Source organism: Solanum dulcamara, chromosome 1 (genome assembly GCF_947179165.1).
Source record: "Solanum dulcamara chromosome 1, daSolDulc1.2, whole genome shotgun sequence".
Taxonomy (NCBI): domain Eukaryota; kingdom Viridiplantae; phylum Streptophyta; class Magnoliopsida; order Solanales; family Solanaceae; genus Solanum; species Solanum dulcamara.
In genome coordinates this window covers 87,097,168-87,120,456 of record NC_077237.1, presented here as the reverse complement: position 1 = coordinate 87,120,456, position 23,289 = coordinate 87,097,168, and the positions used below count along the sequence as shown (strand labels likewise).

General features: G+C 33.9%; 2 protein-coding genes, 1 long non-coding RNA gene and 1 pseudogene across 3 annotated transcripts; all 4 read left to right on the top strand.

Moving 5' to 3' along the window:
- The first annotated feature begins 254 nt into the window (after positions 1-254).
- Positions 255-3,344, top strand: LOC129890624 (uncharacterized). The gene is made up of 5 exons (XM_055966143.1): positions 255-437; positions 745-868; positions 1,770-2,010; positions 2,745-2,870; positions 2,991-3,344. The coding sequence occupies exons 1-5, from the start codon at positions 361-363 to the stop codon at positions 3,110-3,112; spliced, it is 690 nt and encodes a 229-aa protein (XP_055822118.1). The 5' UTR covers positions 255-360; the 3' UTR covers positions 3,113-3,344.
- A 940-nt stretch (positions 3,345-4,284) lies between these two features.
- Positions 4,285-5,133, top strand: LOC129890620 (uncharacterized). The gene is made up of 2 exons (XR_008767029.1): positions 4,285-4,484; positions 4,581-5,133. It is a non-coding gene; the product is annotated as an uncharacterized LOC129890620 (long non-coding RNA).
- A 1,347-nt stretch (positions 5,134-6,480) lies between these two features.
- On the top strand, positions 6,481-14,916 carry LOC129895410 (pleiotropic drug resistance protein 1-like; annotated as a pseudogene).
- Positions 14,917-16,397: 1,481 nt separating this feature from the next.
- On the top strand, positions 16,398-18,322 carry LOC129890613 (F-box protein PP2-B10-like). The gene is made up of 3 exons (XM_055966135.1): positions 16,398-16,688; positions 17,241-17,362; positions 17,718-18,322. Exons 1-3 carry the CDS (start codon positions 16,428-16,430, stop codon positions 18,133-18,135), a joined length of 801 nt encoding a protein of 266 aa, XP_055822110.1. The 5' UTR covers positions 16,398-16,427; the 3' UTR covers positions 18,136-18,322.
- The last annotated feature ends 4,967 nt before the right edge of the window (positions 18,323-23,289 follow it).

The window sequence follows — 23,289 nt, the reverse complement described above, 5'->3', positions numbered from 1 at the left end:
CTCTCTTTGTTTGATATTACTATTTCTTTATTAGTTTGTTATAAAGAGAAGTATTTATAATTAAAACAATAGACTCGAACTAATGACTTTCACCATGTTGGGATGATACTTTATCGCTAAGTTATAGTCAAAGATAAACATTTGTAGATAAAATATCAGCAATAGGGTGGTGGCGCAGTTGGCTAGCGCGTAGGTCTCATAGCTTCTGAGTAATCCTGAGGTCGAGAGTTCGAGCCTCTCTCACCCCAGCAGTTTTTTTCTTTTTGGGGTTTTTTCGTGAAATTTTCAAATATTTTGCGCCAAAATTGCAATACAAATTGGCCCTAAATCGCATTTTCAAGAAAACAATTGGTGAAGAAGATGAAAAAGCAACCTGAAATACTACCATTGGGACAGCGGTCAATTGCTTCAACTTTCCTCTTTCGTTCTCCAAATCAGTAAGAATGGAACTTCATTTTTTGACACTTTTGGGGGATTTGGAGATTTCACTTTTGCAGCTTAATTCACATTTCTAGTTAAATTCTTGTTTGTGATCTGGGGTTTCTCTTTTGTTGCTTAAAATTCACATTTTTGGTTAAATTTCTTGTTCTTCGACTGGTTAGGTGTTGTTAGTGATCTGGGGTTTCGCTTTTGGTGTTAAATTTAGCGTCCATGAATGAACTTCAGTTCTTGTTAAATAATCTTTCTGTTTTTAGCTTTCTGGGTTTAATTTTGGATCTGTTGTTTATTTTGTGCTTTGTTAAGGTCTACTGGTTGTGAGAAGAAATTGGACAGCAGAGGTTCCAATCAAAAGGGTTCAAGCATATCTCTATCTGACTTCCTCAGCAAAAAATTGCACAAAAGTCCTGTTTTGCCCGGAGTTGTTCCAGTAAGAAACCTAAATTAAGATTTCACGTTAGCCTTATTCTTGTAGTTTCTTGCTTTTGATATCTACCATCATTTGTTATTATTGTGTTTCAGTTATTGCACTATCTATTTGTTGTTGTTACTATTCCTTTTCTGAATGCTCTCCACTGCTTTCCTAGTTTGTTGCTATGTTTTCTTCGTGGATTGGTTTTTCTTTTCATAATTACTTTGATTTGTTGCACTTGACTGAAGGGTCCTTTGAAAATAGCCTGGAGGTGGGGGTAAGATCTATGTACACTCTACTTTCACCAAACTCTACTTGTGGGATTACACTGAATTTGTTGTTGTTGTACTTAAAGATTTCACATTGTAGCTGAATGTAGAAATTATAGGCCAATACAATATATAAGCCATGGATGAACCTGCATCCACAGTTTCAGGCTTAGTTATGTATATATGTGTAGAGAAATTTAAAGATTCTTTTTTTTCCCCTAAGAATGTATACATTCCTCATTCGATGAACTTAGTTGATTATGGACTTCGTTCACGGAAGTGCACTTAATGCTTCCAATGATGAACTAAATATGGTTACTTGGTCTGAGATAAATTTCTCTTTCGGAACACCTCAAGACTTGAGTATATAATTGGAATAGGTGTTGAGGGCTACCGGCTTCAACTTATGTCAAGTAGCAGAAAGGATCTTAACCTTAGTTTAGTTTTAAGTTCTGTCATTTATATCACCTGCTTTCTATAAAACTACAATATAAAGGGTTCTATTTTTGCATGTATTTGGAACATGGAATTGTTTCCCTGAGCAGCCTGTGGAAATTATTATAAGCTATTCCATATCAGGGTGTGCAATTTCTCTACTTGTACAATAACCTTGTTAGATTTAAGTGTAAATGGGACCTAAACGTTTGCAGGGAAATAAGAAATTCTCGGTGCCAGCATGTAGTAAAGACACAAGTAAGTGTGTTAATGGACGATTCAACCGTTCGAAAGATGGAGAAACAGGAATTCCTTGTGCTCTTGATGCTATTTTTGAACAATACAAGAACACCATGAAAGGAGACCAATATGTTTCTGCTCCTAATGATCTTGGTGATGTTTCCGTTTCCGTCACAAATGATGTGAGAACATCAAGAAAAAGAGGTTTAATTGAAGGTTAGTCATTCATTCAAAAATGAATGAGTTCAGCTGTTTACATGTTTGTTGTGTTGATGTATAAGCTTTCATGAGATTTCCTTTGGTAATTTTTTTGGTTATATTCATTTCTGAGTATCTAAGCTTGTTTCTGTAACTAACATACATGCGCAGTAAAACAAGAATATAATCAGTATGGCGTCTTGTGTCACTTGACCTTGCTTTCCAAGCTACTAAGCTGCAGATTCTAAATTGTAATGCCATCTTTTGTTAGTAGGTATCGCTTCTCTATTTATAAAGCTGATGTTACTCATATATAGTATTTACTAATATTTTCAATACCCTGTTGACCTTAGATAGGAAGGCATGGAAGTCGAGGGATTAGTAGGTAGGTGAGTGTTGTCGCATTTTGTTTGGGAGAGGAAGGGGGCTAGCCTCCTCCTCTCCTCTTCTCCGTTTTAGTAGTATTATTTAGTTATCACGCAGTTTCTCATTCTTCAATGTGTATTACTCTCTGCTGCTGCATTTATTTTATGTGGTTACTAGTGCTTGATATATTGGCTTTCTTAAGAAATTATTACCATTTATTTTAGTTCCTATGTTTGGAGAAACTATTTTCTGGTTAAACCAAATACATTTGCCCTGGAGTTTTGCTAGAAAAACATTATCAAATAAGCCCATTCTTTCATTCTCAGGAAGCGATCGACAAACTCCTGTTGTTTAGCCTTGACATTTTGTATTTAATGGTTTTCTAGGTAGCAGCGGAAACCAATCAGCTCGAAAGGTTTTGGCAGTTCTTGGAGAAGGTTCAGCAGAAAAGCCCAGAAGAAAAGTGAGAATGCTCGATAACATTGAGAAACCTAGTACTCTCTTCAATCATTGTAAGTCCACTTAAAATCGTATCTTTCACGAAATCATTCTTCTACTAAAACATATTTTACTGTACTTACAAATGCAAGTTCTCATAAAAATAAAAAAATATTGTCTTTTTCTGCTTTCAGATGCAAATGGAGGTGGCTGGTGGGATTGCAACATGGAAGGAGTTGATAATGAAGAAGTGGGGTGTAATGAAGTATGGGAAGGAATGGGTTCTACAACTCTAGGGGGATTGGAATGGCACTGAACTAAGAGATGTGAGGAGAGAAATGACTGTATTTTTTGTAATACTACAATAGCATATACCGAGTGTAATCTCATAGATGAGGTTTGGGGTGGTTAGTGTTGCACAAATTTTACCCCTACCTCGTGGAGGTAGATGTTGTTGAGACTCTTGATGTAGGAGTTGTTTGCTTATTGTAATAACATATGCTGTTTTATTACATCCTAATTTTCTTATCAATAAGAAAAACTATATATGCAAAGGGTGTTAAATATAACCTGATAGAAAGGAGCTAAGATATGCATAACTTTATTTATTTTTTAGAACAAAAATGCATAATATGTTGATATATGGGAGAGTCTCAGTCCGTGTTCAACACCTACTTTACTAGCTGTAGAAGGAAGGGCTTTGAATAAGAGTTGGATGGTTTATTTCCAATAATGCCAATGATGGATCAAATTATAGATTAATTCCCTATTGAGGGCTATTAACTTTAAAAATTTACCTTATATAGTTAAAGAAATGGGAGTGCATTTACTATTTGGAGATGGATGGCGCCAAATAGGGTAAAAATAAGAATTTCCCCCCGATTAGCCAGGGAAAGAAGTAATAAAGGAATATCGCTATTGTTGAGGAAACATATCTAAGAGAGCGACAAACATATCTAATCAAACTTCCTCTAACAATTATTGATAATTTCGTTGTATAAGCTCTAAATTTATATCCTTGTACTATCATTATATATGCATGGCGCAAATAACTATTACGAAATAATTATAGCAGGCCGATTTAGGTCGAGTGTCTCCTCTCTGGTCTCATGTTCTTGCTATACCAATAAAGTTGAATATCCAATCTTCTTAGAAAATTGTCCGGGTTAGGTTGAGAATTTTTTTTTTAACGGACATTAGGCTTAAAGATTCATATTTTATAATTATTTTATTCATGATATTGTCATCCAAATATTACTTTTACATTAAGGACTAGATACTTTTTAACTATACATTTTTGGTCAAACTACTATTAGTTTGATTAAAAGTGCATCACTAGGGACTAAATATGCTTAAAATTATATTTAAAAGATAAAAATAAATATATTCATATAGATAAGGGATCATTTTGACTAATTATAACTCTTGAAAAGTGACCACCCCATGTAATTATTTCTATTATAAAACCCTAATAAACCTAGCAGTAGTCCCATTCATTTGGTGTGTGCCGTTTGCACACTACCATGGAGGCCATGGAGGAAAATGAAAATCCCTTCCCCAAGAAATCATCCCTATTCGATACTGTCGAAGTTGCTCTTACGATTCAGGTCTGTTTCAAAACCATAGCTCGATTATCTGGAGCTGTTGAACAAGTTCTTGGTGTTGTTACGGCTGCATCACCAATCCAGGTTTGCATTCTCATAAGTTTCAAAGATCAATTTATGTTGTGATGAATTTTGTTTAATTTTACTTATATGACACAAATTAAATGGCTTATGTTGCAGATAATTGTAGGTAGCTTTGTTGCCGATCAGAATTAGCCAAAATCGGCAAATCATTTTGAGGCATCACCTTCCATCCCAAACAAGTTAGAAAGGCTCTTTCTATCTCACTAGTCAAGCGCACTAGCTGCAAAGCGCTATCTAGAAACAGAAAGGCGCTGTCTACCTTATAGGATGGATTATTACTATCGGAAAAGATGAGGGTGAAGTTTTTTATCCCTTCTCCTGTGTGCACATACCCTGGTTGAAGAGGATGATGAGGAGAAGATATGCACATCCCCCCAGTTGAAGAGGATGATGAGGAGAAGACGGGCACATATCGGACAAGAAATTTTCTAGTTTTCCAGATAGATTGAGCTAGTTGCAAAACTACACCAAATATTTCACGATTGTGACCAACCAAATGTTCTTTGGAGCAAATTTTTCATAGTATGTTATGTTATATAACAATATTTGGTAATCAAATTGGAGTTGAGAGTTAATTGTGTATTTTGATTAGGAAATGTAAAATATTGCGAGAAATTACATTTGAGTCTGATTTGCTATTCATCTTTTAGATATAGTTTTGGATATAAATGAGTTATATGATAAATATGAAATTGTCCATATTTTCAATGTACTTGATGAGTTACATGATGAATGTAAAATTGACGTTATTTTCAATGTGCTTTGAGTATAAAGTTATCGCTATTTTCAATGTACGTAATGAGTTGCATAATAAATATAAAATTATCGTTATTTTCAATGCATTTGATAAGCTACATGATGAATATAAAATTATTGTTGTTATTTTCAATGTGCTTGTACTTTGTGGGGCCTTATAAGCATTCCTCCATGAAACAAAAGATATTATTAAGTTGTAGAATACGAGATTTAAGAAACAAAGTTGCAAGCCAGTAATAAAACTTTTATTACTAGTATAACATGTTATGCTGTTAATTTTCTCCTTTTGACAATTTTTTCTTTCTTGAATTAATGGTCGAAGTGTTTCACTCTGACAAACGTTGTGATGAAAGCACAAACAATTTGAGTGAGAACACGAGATTTAGGAATCAAAACTGTAACCTAGTAATAGCTTTTATTACTAGTATATCATGTCATGCTGTTAATTCTCTTTCTGACAATCTTTTTCTTTCTTTTACTTCTTTGTGTCGATTCTTGTTTCACTCTGACAAACATTATGATAAAAGCACAAAAAGTTTAAACGAGAACACGAGATTTAGGAAACAAAAGCTGCAATAGTCGTGAGGGAGTAAATTTGTGAATGAGTAAATAATGTAACTCTCATATTTATTATTTTCAACAAGAAGTTGATCTACTTTGCTAATTATTTATGCTTCTTTAACAATCAAAAATTATTTAGGCTTCTTTCTGAATAGACCTGCAAGCTTCTGTACTTCATTATGTAGATTAGATTTGATGTACATGCTGAATGGAGGGCAGGGTTAGTGCTACAAGTTTTAACAAGTTATGTGAAAAGGCATTGGTGTGCTTTCTTAACTTGTTTAATATTCTTGAACTATCATGAAGTCGAATTCTCAACACAAATACTCAAGTATTATATAATTATTGATACAATGAAAAATACTATAAAAAGTAATTAAGGATAGACATACGAATGATGATGAGAAGCTTATCTGACCTTGCTATTTCTTGTTTGTTGTTTAGTGGAGAGGAACAATGTTGTGTTTTGCTTATTGTATCTATTATATTTTGTATGAGAGTGATATTAAGCATGATTAAATGTTGTTCTTCTGCAATAAACTTGAATTCTCTCTTTTTTATTGTTAAACTACATCTAGCCACCCCAACCCCTCTCCCCGAGAGTAAAAAATGCTCCTTCCGAACTTTGCTCTCTTAGTGATTTTGAAACTGATTTAAATTATATACATTAACAATGTAGATGTTATTTACACTATTAAGTAAAGATTTGGTTGATAGACTTGTTAAAGTTGCTGGTGAAGATAATGAGAAGTTTTTGTTGAAACTCAGAGATAGAATTGATAGGTAATGTGAAAAGATTAATTTTTTTTCAGTTATTTGTTTGAGGCGGATCTAAGGCGAGTTCTGTTGGTTTAGTTTAATTTAGCTTGGTTCGGAGGGTAGATTCAAGATTTGAACTTTATTATGTCATGTCTAAGTTACTGTAGTAAAAATATGTTGTGCTTTTTGGTGGATATTTTTAGTGTATATACAGGGTTTAGTTTAGCTTGGTTCGGAGGGAAGATTCAAGATTTGAACTATATTACGTCATGTCTAAGTTACTGTGGTAAAAATGTGTTACTTGTGCTTTTTGGCGGGTATGTTTAGTGTGTATGCAGGGTTTAGTTTAGGTTGGTTCAGGAGAACCTTATTACGTCATGTCTAAGATACTGTGGTAAAAATGTGTTACTTGTGCTTTTTGGTGGATATGTTTAGTGTGTATTCAGGGCTTAGTTTAGGTTGGTTCAGAGGGAAGATTCAAGATTTTAACTACATTACGTCATGTCTAAGTTATTGTGGTAAAAATGTGTTACTTGTGCTTTTTGGTGGTTATTTTTTAGTGTCTAAATAGGATTTAGTTCAGTTTTGTTCGGGGGAACCTTATTACGTCATATCTAAGTTACTGTGGTAAAAATATGTTACTTGTGCTTTTTGGTGGGTATGTTTAATGTGTATACAAGGTTTAGTTTAGGTTGGTTCGGAGGGAACTTTATCACGTCATGTCTAAGTTACTGTGGTAAAAATGTGTTATTTGTGCTTTTTGGTGGGTATTTTTAGTGTGTATACAGAGTTTAATTTAATTTGGTTTGGTTCGGAGGGAACTTTATTACGTCATGTCTAAGTTACTGCAGTAAAATGTGTTGCTTGTGCTTTTTGGTGGGTATTTTTTTAATGTATATATAGGATTTAAATGGAAGTTTCTAAGATCAGATGTACCCATAGCTTATTCAATAAACCCCCTCTTGCATATACTCATTCGTTCACTTTGAACTTTATAAGTTCATATTGAGAATTTTACTATATCTAGTTACTGGGGTCAAAATATGTTATTTCTATTTTTTTGATGGGTAGTTTTAGTGTATATATACGATTTAAAAGGAAGCTACTAAAAACAGATGTACCCGTAGCTTATTCATTAAGTCCGTCCTTGCATATATATACTCCTTTCATTCCCATAGCGAGTTCAGAGGTATATTCAAAATTTGAACTTAATGAGCTTGAAATTTTACTTCGTCCTGTCTAAGTTACTTGGGTCAAAATGTGTTGTTTGTGCTTTTGGTGGGTATTTTTAGTGAATTTAAACTGAAGCTACTAAGATCAGATGTATCCGTAGCTTAATCACTAAGTCCGCCTTTATACTTCCTTGTTTCCATTTCATGTGAAGGTGTTTGATTGATATGGAGTTCGATAAAAAAAGGAAAGATATTTGGAATTTGTGCTCGAAACATGACAGCTGAGAAATTTAAAGTTAACCTGTTTTTAAACATAGAAAGATGTCATAGAGAAGTTGCCGATCACATAAAAATGAGACAGAGAGAGTATAATAAGATCACTCTCATTATGAACTCACGGACTTTAATCTTGGATTTGACTCCCGCGATTTATTTATTTTAAAATTTTAATGGTTTGACATATTTTTACTTTCTACAGAGTTGGGCTTGATTTGCCAACAATTGAAGTAAGATATGAGCATCTAAAAATTGAGGCAGATGCATATGTAGGAAGCAGTGCTTTGCCTACATTTATCAAATTCGTAACTAATTTTATCGAGGTAAAAATCAGAACCAAAATCTTGATTTCCAAATCTCGAGACTCTATTTGATTGAAAAATCCTTGAAACTCACTTTTTTTTTTGTTTCGTGTTTGTAGCCATTGTTGAATTCTCTCCATATCGTACCAAATCGAAAGAGGAAACTCACTATTCTTGACGATGTGAGCGGTATCATTAAACCTTGCAGATTGACTTTGCTTTTAGGACCTCCTGGTTCTGGCAAAACTACTCTCTTATTAGCTTTGGCTGGAAAGCTTGATGCTGAACTTAAAGTAAGTTCATTTTGTACTAAATACGGATTTTAATTATATATACATCGACAGTACAAAGAATTTTTACACTATTCATGTGTAGATAGCAAACTAGTTACCATATTTATCAATGTTACTAATTGATATTTGTATTAGAAACATTTAAGTTTAACTACCTATAAGTGACCTGATCGTGCGTAATATAACTGATGGTGCAAAAATCATGTTTAGTATAACTCGTGATATCAGATCAACCATTTTTACCAGGTCATCAATTAATGCTTAACGTGAGAATCACTCGTAATTATCTTTTAAGTCGCCTGATTATGTAATTTTTTTTCCGGAAATCAGGCTAGTGGGAAGGTGACATATAATGGACATGAAATGAATGAATTTGTGCCACAAAGAACTGCTGCTTATATTAGCCAGCACGATTTACACATCGGAGAAATGACTGTGAGAGAAACTTTGGAAATCTCTGCCAGATGCCAAGGAGTTGGCTCTCGTTAAGGTTAGCTTTTTTTTTTTTTTGGTCCGATTAACGTTTCAATGAAAAACCATATCTATATGATTAATGTTTCTTGAAAAAAATTGTAGAACTGTTGGCTGAACTGTCAAGAAGAGAGAAAACAGCAAATATCAAGTCAGATCCTGATATTGATGTTTATATGAAGGTAATAATATTTGCTTATGTTGAATTATTAACTATTAGATGAGACTGAATTCTTGTTATAAACTAATATAGAATCATGTTTCCATGATATTTCTTTAATAGTTAACAACTGTACTATTCTGAATTAACAAATATTGTTAGTGATATTATTGAGTTGTTGGGACATGCTTTTCAAGAACTTTATAAATAGAATCATGTTATGATGTTAAGGAAATGATCTCCTTTAATGCAAAGGTGATTGGACCTACCATCCAACGTACTTACTGAGTTTTATAATTGGCAGAATTCGTAAATTGATACCTGTACTTGCACCGGATTTTAAAGACTGCTCTGTAACTCCTGTTTTCCCATTTTGATATAAAACTCCGTTGGTTGTTATGTTGAAAATGAAGCAATGGTAGAAAGAGTGAAGTTGAAACGAAAAGAATTTTATAGAAAAGGACAGTATGATGCATTACGCACCAACTATGTGTGGGATTTAATGAAGGGCTAGACCATATCTGGTTGCATTTATGCAAGATTCTATTTTTATAGTTTAGTAATTCCTAATAAGATAACATCTAATTAAGAAAAACTAGAAATCTTATCGAAAATAACAAAAGGAAAAAATCAATACCAAAAAAATCAGCTAATGTTGATGTCCTTAGTCATTTGATGAAAATGTAGGCAGCAGCAACAGAGGGACAAGAAGCTAATGTTGTGACTGATTATGTTCTTAAGGTAACATTAATTATGTTCAATAATTTCTCGATACTCTTAACAATGGAAAGGCAGAAGAAATTTAGTGACTTTAAGTTATTTTTGAATGCTATGTGTAGATTTTGGGACTTGACATTTGTGCCGATACTATGGTGGGAGATGAAATGGTAAGGGGTATATCAGGAGGACAAAAGAAGCGTGTGACGACTGGTGAAATGCTTGTTGGACCGTCAAAGGCACTTTTCATGGATGAAATCTCTACTGGATTAGATAGTTGCACCACTTATTCCATCGTGAACTCTCTAAGGCAAACTGTGCAAATCTTGAAGGGAACTGCTGTGATATCTCTCTTGCAGCCAGCGCCTGAGACCTACAATTTGTTTGATGACATTATTCTGTTATCAGATAGTGTAATTGTCTATCAAGGCCCTCGAGAAGAAGTCATTGGCTTCTTTGAATCCATGGGTTTCAAATGCCCTGAAAGAAAAGGCGTGGCTGACTTTTTGCAAGAAGTATGTTTTATAATAAATCCCGATGTTATAGTTGATAAGCACTTAGCATTTTTGTCCTAATAGTGGAGATTTAAACTTCTTGCAGGTGACATCGAAGAAGGATCAACAACAATATTGGGTGAGGAGGGATGAACCTTACATGTTTATCACATCGAAAGAATTTGCAGAGGCATATCAAGCATTTACTGTTGGTAGGAAACTCAGGGACGATCTTGCAGTCTCATATGACAAGAGCAAAAGCCATCCTGCTGCTCTGACAACTGAAAAGTACGGAATAGGGAAGAAACAGCTCTTCAACGTCTGCATGGAAAGATAATACTTGCTAATGAAGAGGAACTCATTTGTTTACATCTTCAAGTTCTGTCAGGTGACTACTTGGTCTATTAAAAATATTAAAACTTTTTCAAGTCTCATCATATTTTCTTGCAAATACTAAGTTTGATCTGTTTTCAGCTTTTGATTATGGCACTCATCTCGATGACCATCTTTTTCCGAACTAAGATGAAACATGAAACCATGGATGATGGAGGAATATATGCTGGTGCTCTCTTTTTTGTGATCATTATGAATATGTTTAATGGAATGTCTGAGCTTGGGTTGAGAATATATAAACTTCCCGCCTTCTTCAAGCAAAGGGACCTTCTCTTTTTCCCTTCATGGGCTTATGCAATTCCCTCATGGATACTCAAAATCCCTATAACATTTGTTGAAACTGCTCTCTGGGTGTTTCTCACTTACTATGTCATGGGATTTGATCCGCACCCCGCAAGGTACATGAATAAAGGTCAGGTCACCTTCAACTATTTCCTTTTCCCCGTGATTACTAATCGGGATTTTTTTTATTCAGGTTGTTCAAACAGTTCTTGCTACTCATAATAGTAAGCCAGATGGCCTCAGGGTTGTTTCGATTCATTGGGGCAGTTGGCAGGAACCTAGGAGTTGCTAGTATATTTGGATCTTTTGCTTTGCTTTTACAATTTGCATTGGGAGGATTCGTTCTTTCACGAGGTATACTTGGTCATTTATATGTCTGCAGTAGCTCTTGCTTTGCTTAAACCGACTTACGCCTAATGCTGCAGACAATGTGAAGAAATGGTGGATATGGGGTTACTGGGCTTCACCTATGATGTATTCTGTGAAGGCAATTCTTGTGAATGAATTTGACGGAAAAAGGTGGAAACATGTAAGCTTCTCTATCTACTGCAGCGTGCGAATACTTAGTTTCCTATATAAATGCTGAAGCTCACTGTAATCCAAACCAGATTCCACCAAATGGAACTGAGTCACTTGGAGCTGCTGTTGTAAGAGGTCGAGGCTTCTTCCCAGATGCATCGTGGTACTGGATAGGCTTTGGCGCACTTATTGGATTCACAATCCTGTTTAACATCTGCTACACCATTGCACTCGCTTACCTAAAACGTGAGTATCTCACAAATTTCTCCATTTATATTTCCCTAAGGGCAAAAAATGTTAAATGTTTAGTATGACTATCTACAGCATTTGGTAAGCCGCAAGCTATGATACCAGAAGACACTGAAGATGCTCAAACAACTAGCACGGCGAAAGAAGACTCCAATAGTGAGAGTCAGAATAAGAAAAAAGGAATGGTTCTTCCATTTGAACCGCATTCCATCACCTTTGATGACGTAATGTACTCTGTCAACATGCCTCAGGTAACTAACTAGCTAGCCAGGAATTGTTTATTATCAAATTATCAATGCTAATCCTCCATTTTCAACAGATATGTTGCTAATATTTTCCCGATACTTGCAGGAAATGAAAGATCAAGGTGCCACTGAAGATAGATTGGTACTTCTTAAGGGCGTAAGTGGAGCTTTCAGGCCCGGTGTTTTGACCGCTTTGATGGGAGTAAGTGGGGCTGGAAAAACAACATTGATGGATGTATTGTCTGGAAGAAAAACAGGAGGATATATTGAGGGTGACATCAAGATTTCGGGCTATCCTAAAAAGCAAGACACATTTGCACGTATATCTGGATACTGTGAGCAGAATGACATCCATTCACCTTATGTTACACTTTACGAGTCCTTAGTATACTCAGCTTGGCTGCGGTTACCTCATGATATTGATACAAAGACCAGAAAGGTTGGTTCTTATAAAACCGAAAGATCAATTAAACACTATAAAGAAGGTTGAATTCATTTAAAAAATTTGTATTTATTTATCGTCGTGCAGATGTTTGTTGAGGAAGTCATGGATCTTGTGGAGCTTGGATCGTTGAGATCAGCCTTAGTTGGTTTGCCAGGGGTCAACGGTCTCTCAACCGAGCAACGCAAAAGGTTGACCATTGCAGTGGAGCTAGTGGCTAACCCCTCTATCATTTTCATGGATGAACCAACCTCCGGACTAGATGCAAGGGCTGCTGCAATTGTTATGAGAACTGTTAGGAACACTGTTGACACAGGAAGAACCGTTGTTTGTACCATCCATCAGCCTAGTATCGACGTTTTTGAAGCCTTTGATGAGGTGAATTTGATATTTTTGAACTCAATCAAGCTATTTATTGTTTTTCCTGGATTTTTGTCATCGAATACTAATATAAACACCACTCTGCAGCTCTTTCTAATGAAACGAGGAGGACAAGAGATATATGTTGGTCCATTGGGTCGCCATTGTTGCCATTTGATCAAATACTTTGAGGTAAGTTGTCTAAGTGAAAGAGAGCTTTCCTTTCTCGAATTCATACGACCAAATACTAAGCTGAGTTCTCTTGTGTTCAGTCCACGCCAGGAGTAAGTAAAATAAAAGATGGATACAATCCAGCAACTTGGATGTTAGAAGTCACGACCTCGGCCCAGGAAATACTGTTTGGGGTTGATTTTACTGATTTATACAAGAAATCAGACCTTTACAGAAGGAACAAAGCGTTGATTAGTGAACTGAGCGTGCCTCCCCCTGGTACAAAAGATCTGCATTTCGATACTAAATACTCACAGCCATTTTGGACCCAATGTATGGCTTGCTTTTGGAAGCAACACTGGTCATACTGGCATAATCCTGCTTATACGGCAGTCAGATTTCTGTTTACAACCATCATTGGCTTGGTCTTTGGAACAATGTTCTGGGATATTGGTGGTAAAGTGTAAGTCCAAAACTACGAAGAGAAAAAAACAATTACACAAACTAGAAAATACCCTCAATTCTTAACACTAAAACTCAATCTTTTTTGGTTACAGGAGTAAGAGCCAAGATCTATTTAACGCAATGGGATGCATGTATGCTACTGTTCTCTTCCTCGGTACACAAAATTCATCATCAGTGCAACCTGTTGTAGCCGTTGAACGTACAGTATTCTATAGAGAAAGAGCTGCTGGAATGTATTCTGCCTTACCCTATGCCTTTGGACAGGTGAACATATAGTTCAATTTCTTATAAGCCAATCTCGAGTTAATTTCACATTTGGTCACAGAGTTTTTCCCACTACAAATTCACACTTAAGTAACTAAATGTTATCCACTCTACCCCTAAAAGTCATAAAACTGTTTTACGTCATATCAAAGTAACTGAACTTTACCCTTCTATAACAGTAAATTCTCAAATATTATCCACTATTATAATAGTGAAGTCAACTTGATGGATAGGTTTTATCGTTATATAATAGGAAAAGTTCATACCTCCACAATTTTAGGTGAAAAGTTTAAATTACTTAACTTTTTCTATCTCGCAGATTTCCATTGAAATCCCTTATGTCTTTATGCAATCTGTTTTTTCTGTGGTGCCATTATGTATGCTATGATTGGATTTGAATGGACAGTCACAAAGTTCTTTTGGTACTTGTTCGTCCTATTTTTCACCCTCTTGTACTTCACTTTCTACGGTATGATGACCGTTGCTGTTACCCCAAATGTAAGTGTTGCTCAAATTGTTGGCTCCTTCTTCTATGGCGTATGGAATCTTTTCTCAGGATTCATCATTCCATGACCTGTAAGTTTTTGAAACACTTCCATTTTTTCGTTACATCAAACCTTACTTAGAGCTCGGAAATGACATGTTCTCTGTATTTTTTCCGTTTTCATTAAAAAACAGCGTATTCCCATATGGTGGAGATGGTACTACTGGTGTTGTCCTGTTGCCTGGACCTTGTATGGTTTGATTGCATCACAATTTGGAGATCTTCAGAATAAACTTACTGATGAAGAAACAGTGGAACAATTCTTAAGACGTTATTTCGGCTTCAAGCATGATTTTCTTCCAATAGTTGCAGTCGTGATTGTTGGGTACACTGTTCTTTTTGGCTTCACATTTGCTTACGCTATTAAGGCATTCAACTTCCAAACGAGATAAAAAGTCGTTAATTACCTGCTGAAGATGTATGAGGCAAGTTGAATAAGAAATTGATTAGTATTGAAGGCAACACGTGAAGTGTTGTCTCCACTGCTCGTGAAATGGGGAAGAAGCGGTCAGTATAAGGAATTTTTCTCGAGCTCAAGTACAGGCGCGAAATTGATTTTGAAACTACTGTATATAGATTTCCACTTGAACACAAGTGTATGTTCTGTTATTATTATTCTTTATGAACTCCAAGTTCCTATTTTTTGTATAAGAGATAGTAATTTGTTAGTGTTGAATTAAAATGCGGTGGCAAATTCATTCTATGGTTATTCGAAATTTATCATGCCTCCATCCAATACCATATTCCAGTATTGTTCTGTTTTCTATCTGTTGTTTCTTGTACTTTTGTTATTTATTTTTCTGAAGTGCTTTAGATTGTTTTCTTGGGCAGAAAATCTTTATCGGAAAAGGCCTCTCTATCTCTGAGTTATTAGGAGTAAGATTTGCATATATTCTACACTCTCCAAACCACATTTTGTGGAGAGACACTAGATATGTTATTATTACAGTTTTATAACTATGAGAAATTGATGAAATGATAAATGTAAGAATTTGTGAATATTGCTTTATGGGAAAAATGCATCAACTCATTGGATCCACAACTCATCAAAGATGTGGTGCGATGAATGAGATTTCTATACTGTTAACTAAACAAGAATCTCTTATTTGAATCCGGAGAATAAAAAATTCTTGGTCGGGAACACTTCTTGATAAATGAACCTTACTCGAGGCCAGTAAATTTCGGATATCCGATGATGAATCTTCCCTGACATTTCATGTATCATTTCACTAAAAAGGAAAGACAAAAAATTTCAAACTCAAAACATTTCATGTTTAGTGTTATCTTCCTCCACATGAATTGTTTGTGTGGTGTATCTAAGCATATCCCATTTTCTCTTCAATTATTCAAACTTCTAGACGAAAATTTTAAAGAAAAAGATAAGCATCAAGAGTCAAGACACCTAATTTGTTTTAATTAAGATATCAACTCTTTAATTTTTTATTATTTTTTTTTTTGAAATAAAATTTATGAGAACTAGATGAAAATAATGAAAAAGAGTTCCCCTTTATTTCACTTTTGTGACATATTATTATGTGAAAAAAGCTTAAGAGGTGGTTTGTTTATACCACGATTTTCAATTTTAAACTATACATTCCTTTTAAGTTCAATGCATGTCATCTTTAGATTTCACATCAAACAAAAATAAAAATAATAACAAGAATAATAAAAAACTTATTTCCAATTACTTCCTCATTTCGCTGTACTATCAATTTAGAAAGATAATTTTTAATTTATTCTTGTTATTAGTATTTCTTAATGCATTTCTCAAAATATTAAATTTATCATATACAAAAAATGATATCATAAAATTTTTATTTTATTTATTATTCCGTGTTAAATCAATATTCAACAAATAAAAATAAACAAAATAATATTAGGTATCATGGGTCATTTTCATTTAGATATATTATAATATGAAATTCCTCCTATTGACTAGCAAATACTTAACCGTTAAGACATATGAAACGTAAAAACTCCCCAACAAACTTTTGTCAGTTTGCTTTATATAAGTCGAATTCATAAACTTCAAATTCTATTTTTTGATAATGGATTATTTTCTATTGCTGCCGGAGGGTTGTGTTTCTGATATTCTCTCCTTTACTTCCCCGAAGGACGCTGCGATTTCATCTGCAGTTTCCCGGGGATTCAACTCTGCTGCTGAATCCGATGTTATTTGGGAAAAGTTTTTGCCGGATAATTATGAAGATATTATCTCGAGATATGTCTCCCCGCGGGTTTGTTCGTCTAAAAAGGAGCTTTACTTGAGTCTCTGTGACTCCCCTGTTCTAGTGGATGGAGGCAAATTGGTATGTATTACATTTCTGAAATTTTATTTTACCTGTAAATTAGGAAGTAGCAAGCTTTTTTTTTTGGGCTCATTTAGTTGAATTATTAATAAAAGGCCGTTAACGCTTTGTCTAGTGGTATAAATTCCTCTTAAAATATAATCAGATGGAGCAAGGATTTGAAGCTTATGATTTCGGAATTTTTGTGTTTTTTTTTTTTGAGTTATTTGGTTCTAAATTAATAATTTGTACATATTAGAGGAATTTTTAAAGATAAAAATAGGGTTCGAACTAAAATTACTAAAATGGAGAATCGAACTCTCATCAACAAGGTGAAAATCCACGTAGTCAATCAACTGAGTTACTGAGATTTTCTGGCCAATGGGTTACAAACACCATTATGACAATTATTTGAATTAAAAATGCAAAATTAAATAGTTTTGTATCAATAAATGTCAAAAAAATAAAAAATTGAATAGACTAAAAGCTATTTATTAGTGTGAGTATATTAAAATGGGATATTACTTTTATGAATACTAAAAGCTTATTTTCTGTTGTGCTTATTGAAAACAGAGCTTTTCACTTGATAAAAAAACAGGGAAGAAATGTTACATGCTATCAGCAAGGGAACTTGCTATCTCATGGGGAGTTGATACCCCATGGTATTGGGAATGGATTTCTCATCCTGACTCCAGGTTCGTCGAAAAAAGTATAATACATATAAAAAGTCTTTTGTTTTTATGTATGTATATTAGATGTAGATTCCTAGGCTTCATTGTTTTTTAACGAATTTCTACTTTTGTTGTTTTTTAAATCTCTTGATTAAAATTTTGCCTCTCCCATATTGATAAGTGGAAATTTAGAACTTTTTACACAATCAAGCCACCCAAAGGATATATATAGATGTGCCTCGTTAAAATGTATAATAAAACATGTTACCTACTACAATAGGTTAAAGATGAATTGATGGCACAAAATTTTTTCCTTATACTAGCGATGATATATGTAACTTAAACTCATATATCTGAGACAATACATTTTATTTTGCAGATTTTTGGAAGTGGCTCATCTCAATGGTGTATGTTGGCTAGACATACGAGGCACGATTGGAACACAAATGTTGTCAAAAAGAACCAAATATGTTGTTTATTTAGTGTTCAAATTGGCAGAGGAACATGAGGGACTAGAAATTGCTAATGCATTTGTTAGAGTTGTGAATCACGTGAGCGACAAAGAGGCCGAGGAACGAGCTAGTGTCGTGAGTCTAGTCGAAAAAAAAGTTAGGAGACGCAAACGTAATGTGAAATGTCCACGAAAAAGAGTCGATGGATGGATGGAAATAGAATTGGGAAATTTTCTCAATGATACGGGAGACAATGGAGATGTTGAAGCGCGATTGATGGAGATTACACGGCTTCATGGAAAAGGTGGACTTATTGTTCAAGGAATTGAATTTAGACCAGAATGAAGAAAAAATTGTACAATCCTATAATATAGCTTATGTGTTTTCTTGATATAAACCGTGATGTGTTATGGCTATTTGCTAACTTTACTTCAAGATTGTAGAAATGTTTCAACAAGTTTTTTCGAAAGACCTAAATGCTATTGGAATCGATGCTGAAATAGCTAAGAAAAATCGAGCACACAGTAAAAGTAAAACCAATGAGATGGTTTGGTCATGTTCTACATTAACCCCCAGATACTTACTGGATAACAATTTATTTGCATCCGATGTTTACACCAAGAGTGTGTTTGGTATGAAGGAAGACATTTTCCGAAAAATGTTTTCCAATTTTCTCATGTTTAGTTGGCTTAACTGTTTTGAATAATGTTTTCCAAAACAATTTATTTTTCTCAAATTTGAGAAAAATGACTTCCTTCCAAAAACTAAGGAAAACATTTTCCAAAACTCTCCTCCAACTTCAAATTATAATGTTTTCTTATTCATTTTTCTCCCATCTCTACCCCAAAAAAATCTTTAAACTTTATTTTTTTTGAAAAAACATTATTTCATTTTTTACCCCACCCCCTACCATGTCCCCCCTCCACTCCACACACACAAAAAAAAAATTAAAATTTATTTTTGAAAATTTTATTTTTTCCCCTACCCACCAGCCCCCCCCCCCCCCGCCCCACTCCCAAAAAAATGGAAAAAAATTATTTTTTAAGAAAATCAAAATATTTGAAAGTTAGGTCTGGAGCTAGGTGTGGTCGGATTTCGGTTCGAAAGTTGAGATCGAGTCTAAATTTGAAAGTCAAATCTTGGGTTGAAAGTCGAGTTGAGTCCCAAATCAAGGGTCGTGATCGGATCCCGAGTCAATTACTATGGTTGATTTTCAGGTCAAAACTATTTTTTCTAAAAATATTTTCTACTCTCTAGCCAAAAATAAAAGATATTTTCTAAAAAATATTTTCGTTTACTAACCAAACATGAGAAAATAAGTTAGAAATAAACTTGTTTTCCAAGAAAATATTTTCTCGAAAAATATTTTTCATGGAAAACATTTTTCTTCATACCATACACACCCCAAATGATACTAATTTATCATGGTTAAGTCATAAATTAATTAAGTTGTTACAATATGAAATCATAGTGAATGGAGTTTTGTTAAAATGAGACGAGGTAGACCTAAAATCACAAAGTTGTTCCGAAAGTATGTCACAATGGAAGTCATTTCAATACGTTTACTTAGGTCCAACACTTTCTATGAGTCTTTTAGTCCAATCACACACTTATACACCAAATTAAATAGAGATCTTCTTGTACTTGTTATTTTTATTTTATATAATATTAGTCGCGATGAAACTTAACTGAAGCGACATGATCATAATACTTGCTTGGGATTGAGGTGTGGTAGTGGTTATTGTTGTTTGAATAAGTTTGACTGTTTGCTTATCTGTACTTACTACTATAATTGACAAAAAAAAGAAAATCATAATTGTATATGCTTATCTGTACTTATTACTATATCTGACAATACATGGACCTCTGAAATTTTTTCCGTTCTGATTATTTAATCCTATATAAAGCTTGGAACAAAAAAACTTAGGTTATTTCTCAGTTATAAACTTTTATAAGAATTTTGACATGAATTTTTTCGAGTCCATTGCTCCAATGAATTATTTTGAGAAGTTGCCACAAGGTTGCATACTTGAAATAATTTCAAAAACAACTCCAGCAGATGCAGTAAGATCAACAATTTTATCAAAAGGATTCAAATTGGTTGCAGAATCCGATGAAATTTGGGGAGGATTTTTGCCCTTTGATTATCAAGAAATAATTGATAGATCTAAGTTTCCTCCGATTTCCAACACCAAAAAGGAGCTATTTTTAAGTCTATGTGATTCTCCCATTCTCCTTGATAAAGGCAAACTGGTAAAATCTCATTTTGATGTCGTTCCCTTTTATGATTTTATTTATTTATTAGTAATGGTGGTATCTAGGCTAGTTTTTGTGAACCTAAATTCTCACTAGAGGTGAATTCGGAATTTAAGATTTATGGATTCAATTTTAAGGTTCTTAACATTGAAATCATTATATTTTTTAAAAGTTGGGGTTCATATATACTATCTGTTGCATCTATGTTAATTTTTGACACATAAAATTTATGTTCCGCAATATGTGAAAGTATAGGATTCATATGAAACTGGTACTAGTACTTTACATCTACTTCTGCCTCTCACCAAAACAAGTATCAAACAATGGTGGAGTTAGAAACTCATATAAGGGAACTAAAAAAATACTGAGTGTCACACCTAGGATTTAAACTCGTAATCTAAGGCAACCTTTGAACCCCCTCTGCTGCTAAACTAGAATTTTGGATTCAACAGTTCGTATATAATTAAAAAAAATCATGTTTACCATATTTCCGCCGTTGTAATTTCTAGCAAAGGGGATTCAATCAAACCTTTTGACGTCCTTTAGCTTGACTTGTATATCACGTAACTCTATAGCTCAAGCAGGTAAAAAGAAATGATCACCTAATACTTTTATCTCAATCTAATTCATTGTTCACTAGCTATACCATTCTTGATGTTTTTTTATACCTTTTGATTATTTTTTTCGTAGTTAATGAAACTAGAAAGATAAAACGAATCATATATTTTCTGTTACACTTTCCAAAGTTTAGGTTATTTGAAAATTTGAACAAGATTTCTTTGGGTTGTTGTTAGTATCGTATATATTGTATTATATTATTATTTTAAATATTAAATTAATCATTATATAACGACGAAACTCTCATTTTATGTAACAATCAATTTGATGTGTTCATGTCATTACGATATTTTTATTTTCTTATTTTGAGTTTGTTTATTACTTTATAATCCTATTTTATAAGTTGCCCTACCTTTTTCTATAATAACTTTACATGTATGCTACTTTTCCTTATAAAATTATAAGTTTATTCTTCAGATTATTGATTTATGACATTATGTAACGTTAAAAATTAATATAATCTATCCGAGTATTGTATCATCAAAGCAATGTGATACATTATGGAACTATATTTATGTAACAACCATCCAAACTAGTGAGTTAAAATATTTGGAATAAAAAAAAATAGGAAGAACTTTTTCAGATCTTACGTGATGTGAATTTGGACTGGTCATATTATAAATACAATATTGTACATTTTTTGATATTGTTTAATATTTTTTTTCTTCAGAGTTTTTTTCTTGATAAGCATAGTGGGAAAAAGTGTTTTATGATAGCATCAAAAAAGCTTATAATTTCGGAGAGTGATAAAACACACGTTTGGCAATGGAGGAAACACCCCAATTCCAGGTTTATCTCTTTTCATTTCCTTAATGATCTACAATTTCATTCCTCTTCTTATAAATGTTTTATGCAATGCATTTGCTCTTTCTTTCTCTCTTTTCACACATTTATTTCAAAGATTGTCTAGTTATTTGCTAGATTATTATAAAGATTGTCTCTTCGTTTGTATTGGTAAAATTAAGGGGATGCATTTATATTAGAGTTTATGTTATGTACAATGTATAAAGAATAACCTGCAGTATCAGGTTAATTTAAGTTATTACAATACGTAATTTTTCATATCAAGTCTGATATGGTAACCTATACAATAGATTAAGAACCTACTTTAACAAGTTAAATTACCTTAGAATTGTTATATATTCAACAAGAAAGCTCAATCGCGTTTGGACCGAATGATGTAAAAGTATATCGAAACTTGAAAGTTACAAGCTTTCCATTCATGGAGGGAAGACAATTAGAGTTAGTCTATGCATGAAGACCATTGTCCACATCATGAACAGGATGCCACAGACGAGATTGGGAGTCATCTCATCATTCGAGAAACTCAAGAAGATGATACCTACTATAAATCACATTTGAGATATTGGATGTGTGTGCTATGTGCTCGTACCAGATCATCTCCGCAACAAGTTTGATAAAAATGTTGTCCGTTGCATCTTTATCAGTTATGACGAACAAGTAAAAGGATGGAGGATTTGTGACCCTGCCACTAACAGGTCAAGAAATCTGGTATTTGATGAAGCATCAACATGGTGGTCCAAAGAGGTTTCCTACCAGACTCAATAGAACGTGAGAAAACGCTACAAGATAAGATCAAAGTAAAAGAAGATGGGAGAAAGATAGAACTAATCAAGAGGCAAGAGGAAAACTCAAATCACCTACACCAGAGGTATCTCCACACACACAATAAAAAAGAATTCATGGCAAACTGGAGCCCGTGAAACTCCTGTCATGTTGCAAGAAGAAGTCCAAGAAGCACCACAAACATAACTAAGGAGGTCTAAATGATTGAAATTCCCAAACACCAAGTATATAGATGCAACATTAGCAAAAAAGTCTATATCAAGGAGACTACTACCTTCGAAGAAGCTTCAAAGAGAAGTGAGTGGGGAAGTCCAAAGGAGGAAGAGATTTATACAGAGCCTGGACATCAAGATGATTGCAAAGTCTCTAGGATCACTCAAAATGGATGCAATGAATAAATTAAGTTGTTGTTGAGAGAGGTGTTGATAGAACATATGCGTCCACCACACGAGTCATACAGTCAATTTATAGAATGCTCAAGAAAAGGACAGCTAATGCAAGTAATGAACAAAACAAGAGTTTTACGTGGAAAAACTCCTTGCTCAAGGGAGAAACTGTTAATAAACTGTATTGGAAAATATTAAACAGTAACAGAAACTTCTGAAAATAATAAAACAGAATCTGAAAATATTAATGCAGAAACAGAATCGAACCCACTGAGTGCACAGTGTGTCCTTAAGGAAATTATTCCCCTCAAAGTACCCGAGGTTTTTGGAATCTTTCCTCCCAGGATAAAACGATTACTCACCAAAGTAGAGGTACTGCAAATCTTTGATGACAGCGAACCACTTGAAGGATGTATATCACACGATTTTAGGAAGTGCAGAAAGAAGAAGAAGAAGATGGTATGTTCAGAATTTCGTCAGGATTTTTTTTTCACTTAATTAATTAATTAAATAAATAATATTAATTAATTAAAAATTTAAAGAAAATTTGGTCCAAAAAGATTATCAATCAATCATATCAATTGACCAAATCCAAATCCAAATCCAAATCCAAATCCAAATCCAAATCCAAATCCAAATCCAAATCCAAATC

Excerpts from the sequence above, each read along its gene's own strand:
- LOC129890624 (XM_055966143.1), top strand. The coding sequence starts at position 361 with ATGAAAAAGCAACCTGAAATACTACCATTGGGACAGCGGTCAATTGCT. Across the intron at positions 869-1,769 it reads TTTTGCCCGGAGTTGTTCCA|GGAAATAAGAAATTCTCGGT; the intron begins GTAAGAAACCTA and ends AAACGTTTGCAG. Across the intron at positions 2,871-2,990 it reads TAGTACTCTCTTCAATCATT|ATGCAAATGGAGGTGGCTGG; the intron begins GTAAGTCCACTT and ends TTCTGCTTTCAG.
- LOC129890613 (XM_055966135.1), top strand. The coding sequence starts at position 16,428 with ATGGATTATTTTCTATTGCTGCCGGAGGGTTGTGTTTCTGATATTCTC. Across the intron at positions 16,689-17,240 it reads TAGTGGATGGAGGCAAATTG|AGCTTTTCACTTGATAAAAA; the intron begins GTATGTATTACA and ends TATTGAAAACAG. Across the intron at positions 17,363-17,717 it reads ATTTCTCATCCTGACTCCAG|ATTTTTGGAAGTGGCTCATC; the intron begins GTTCGTCGAAAA and ends TTTATTTTGCAG.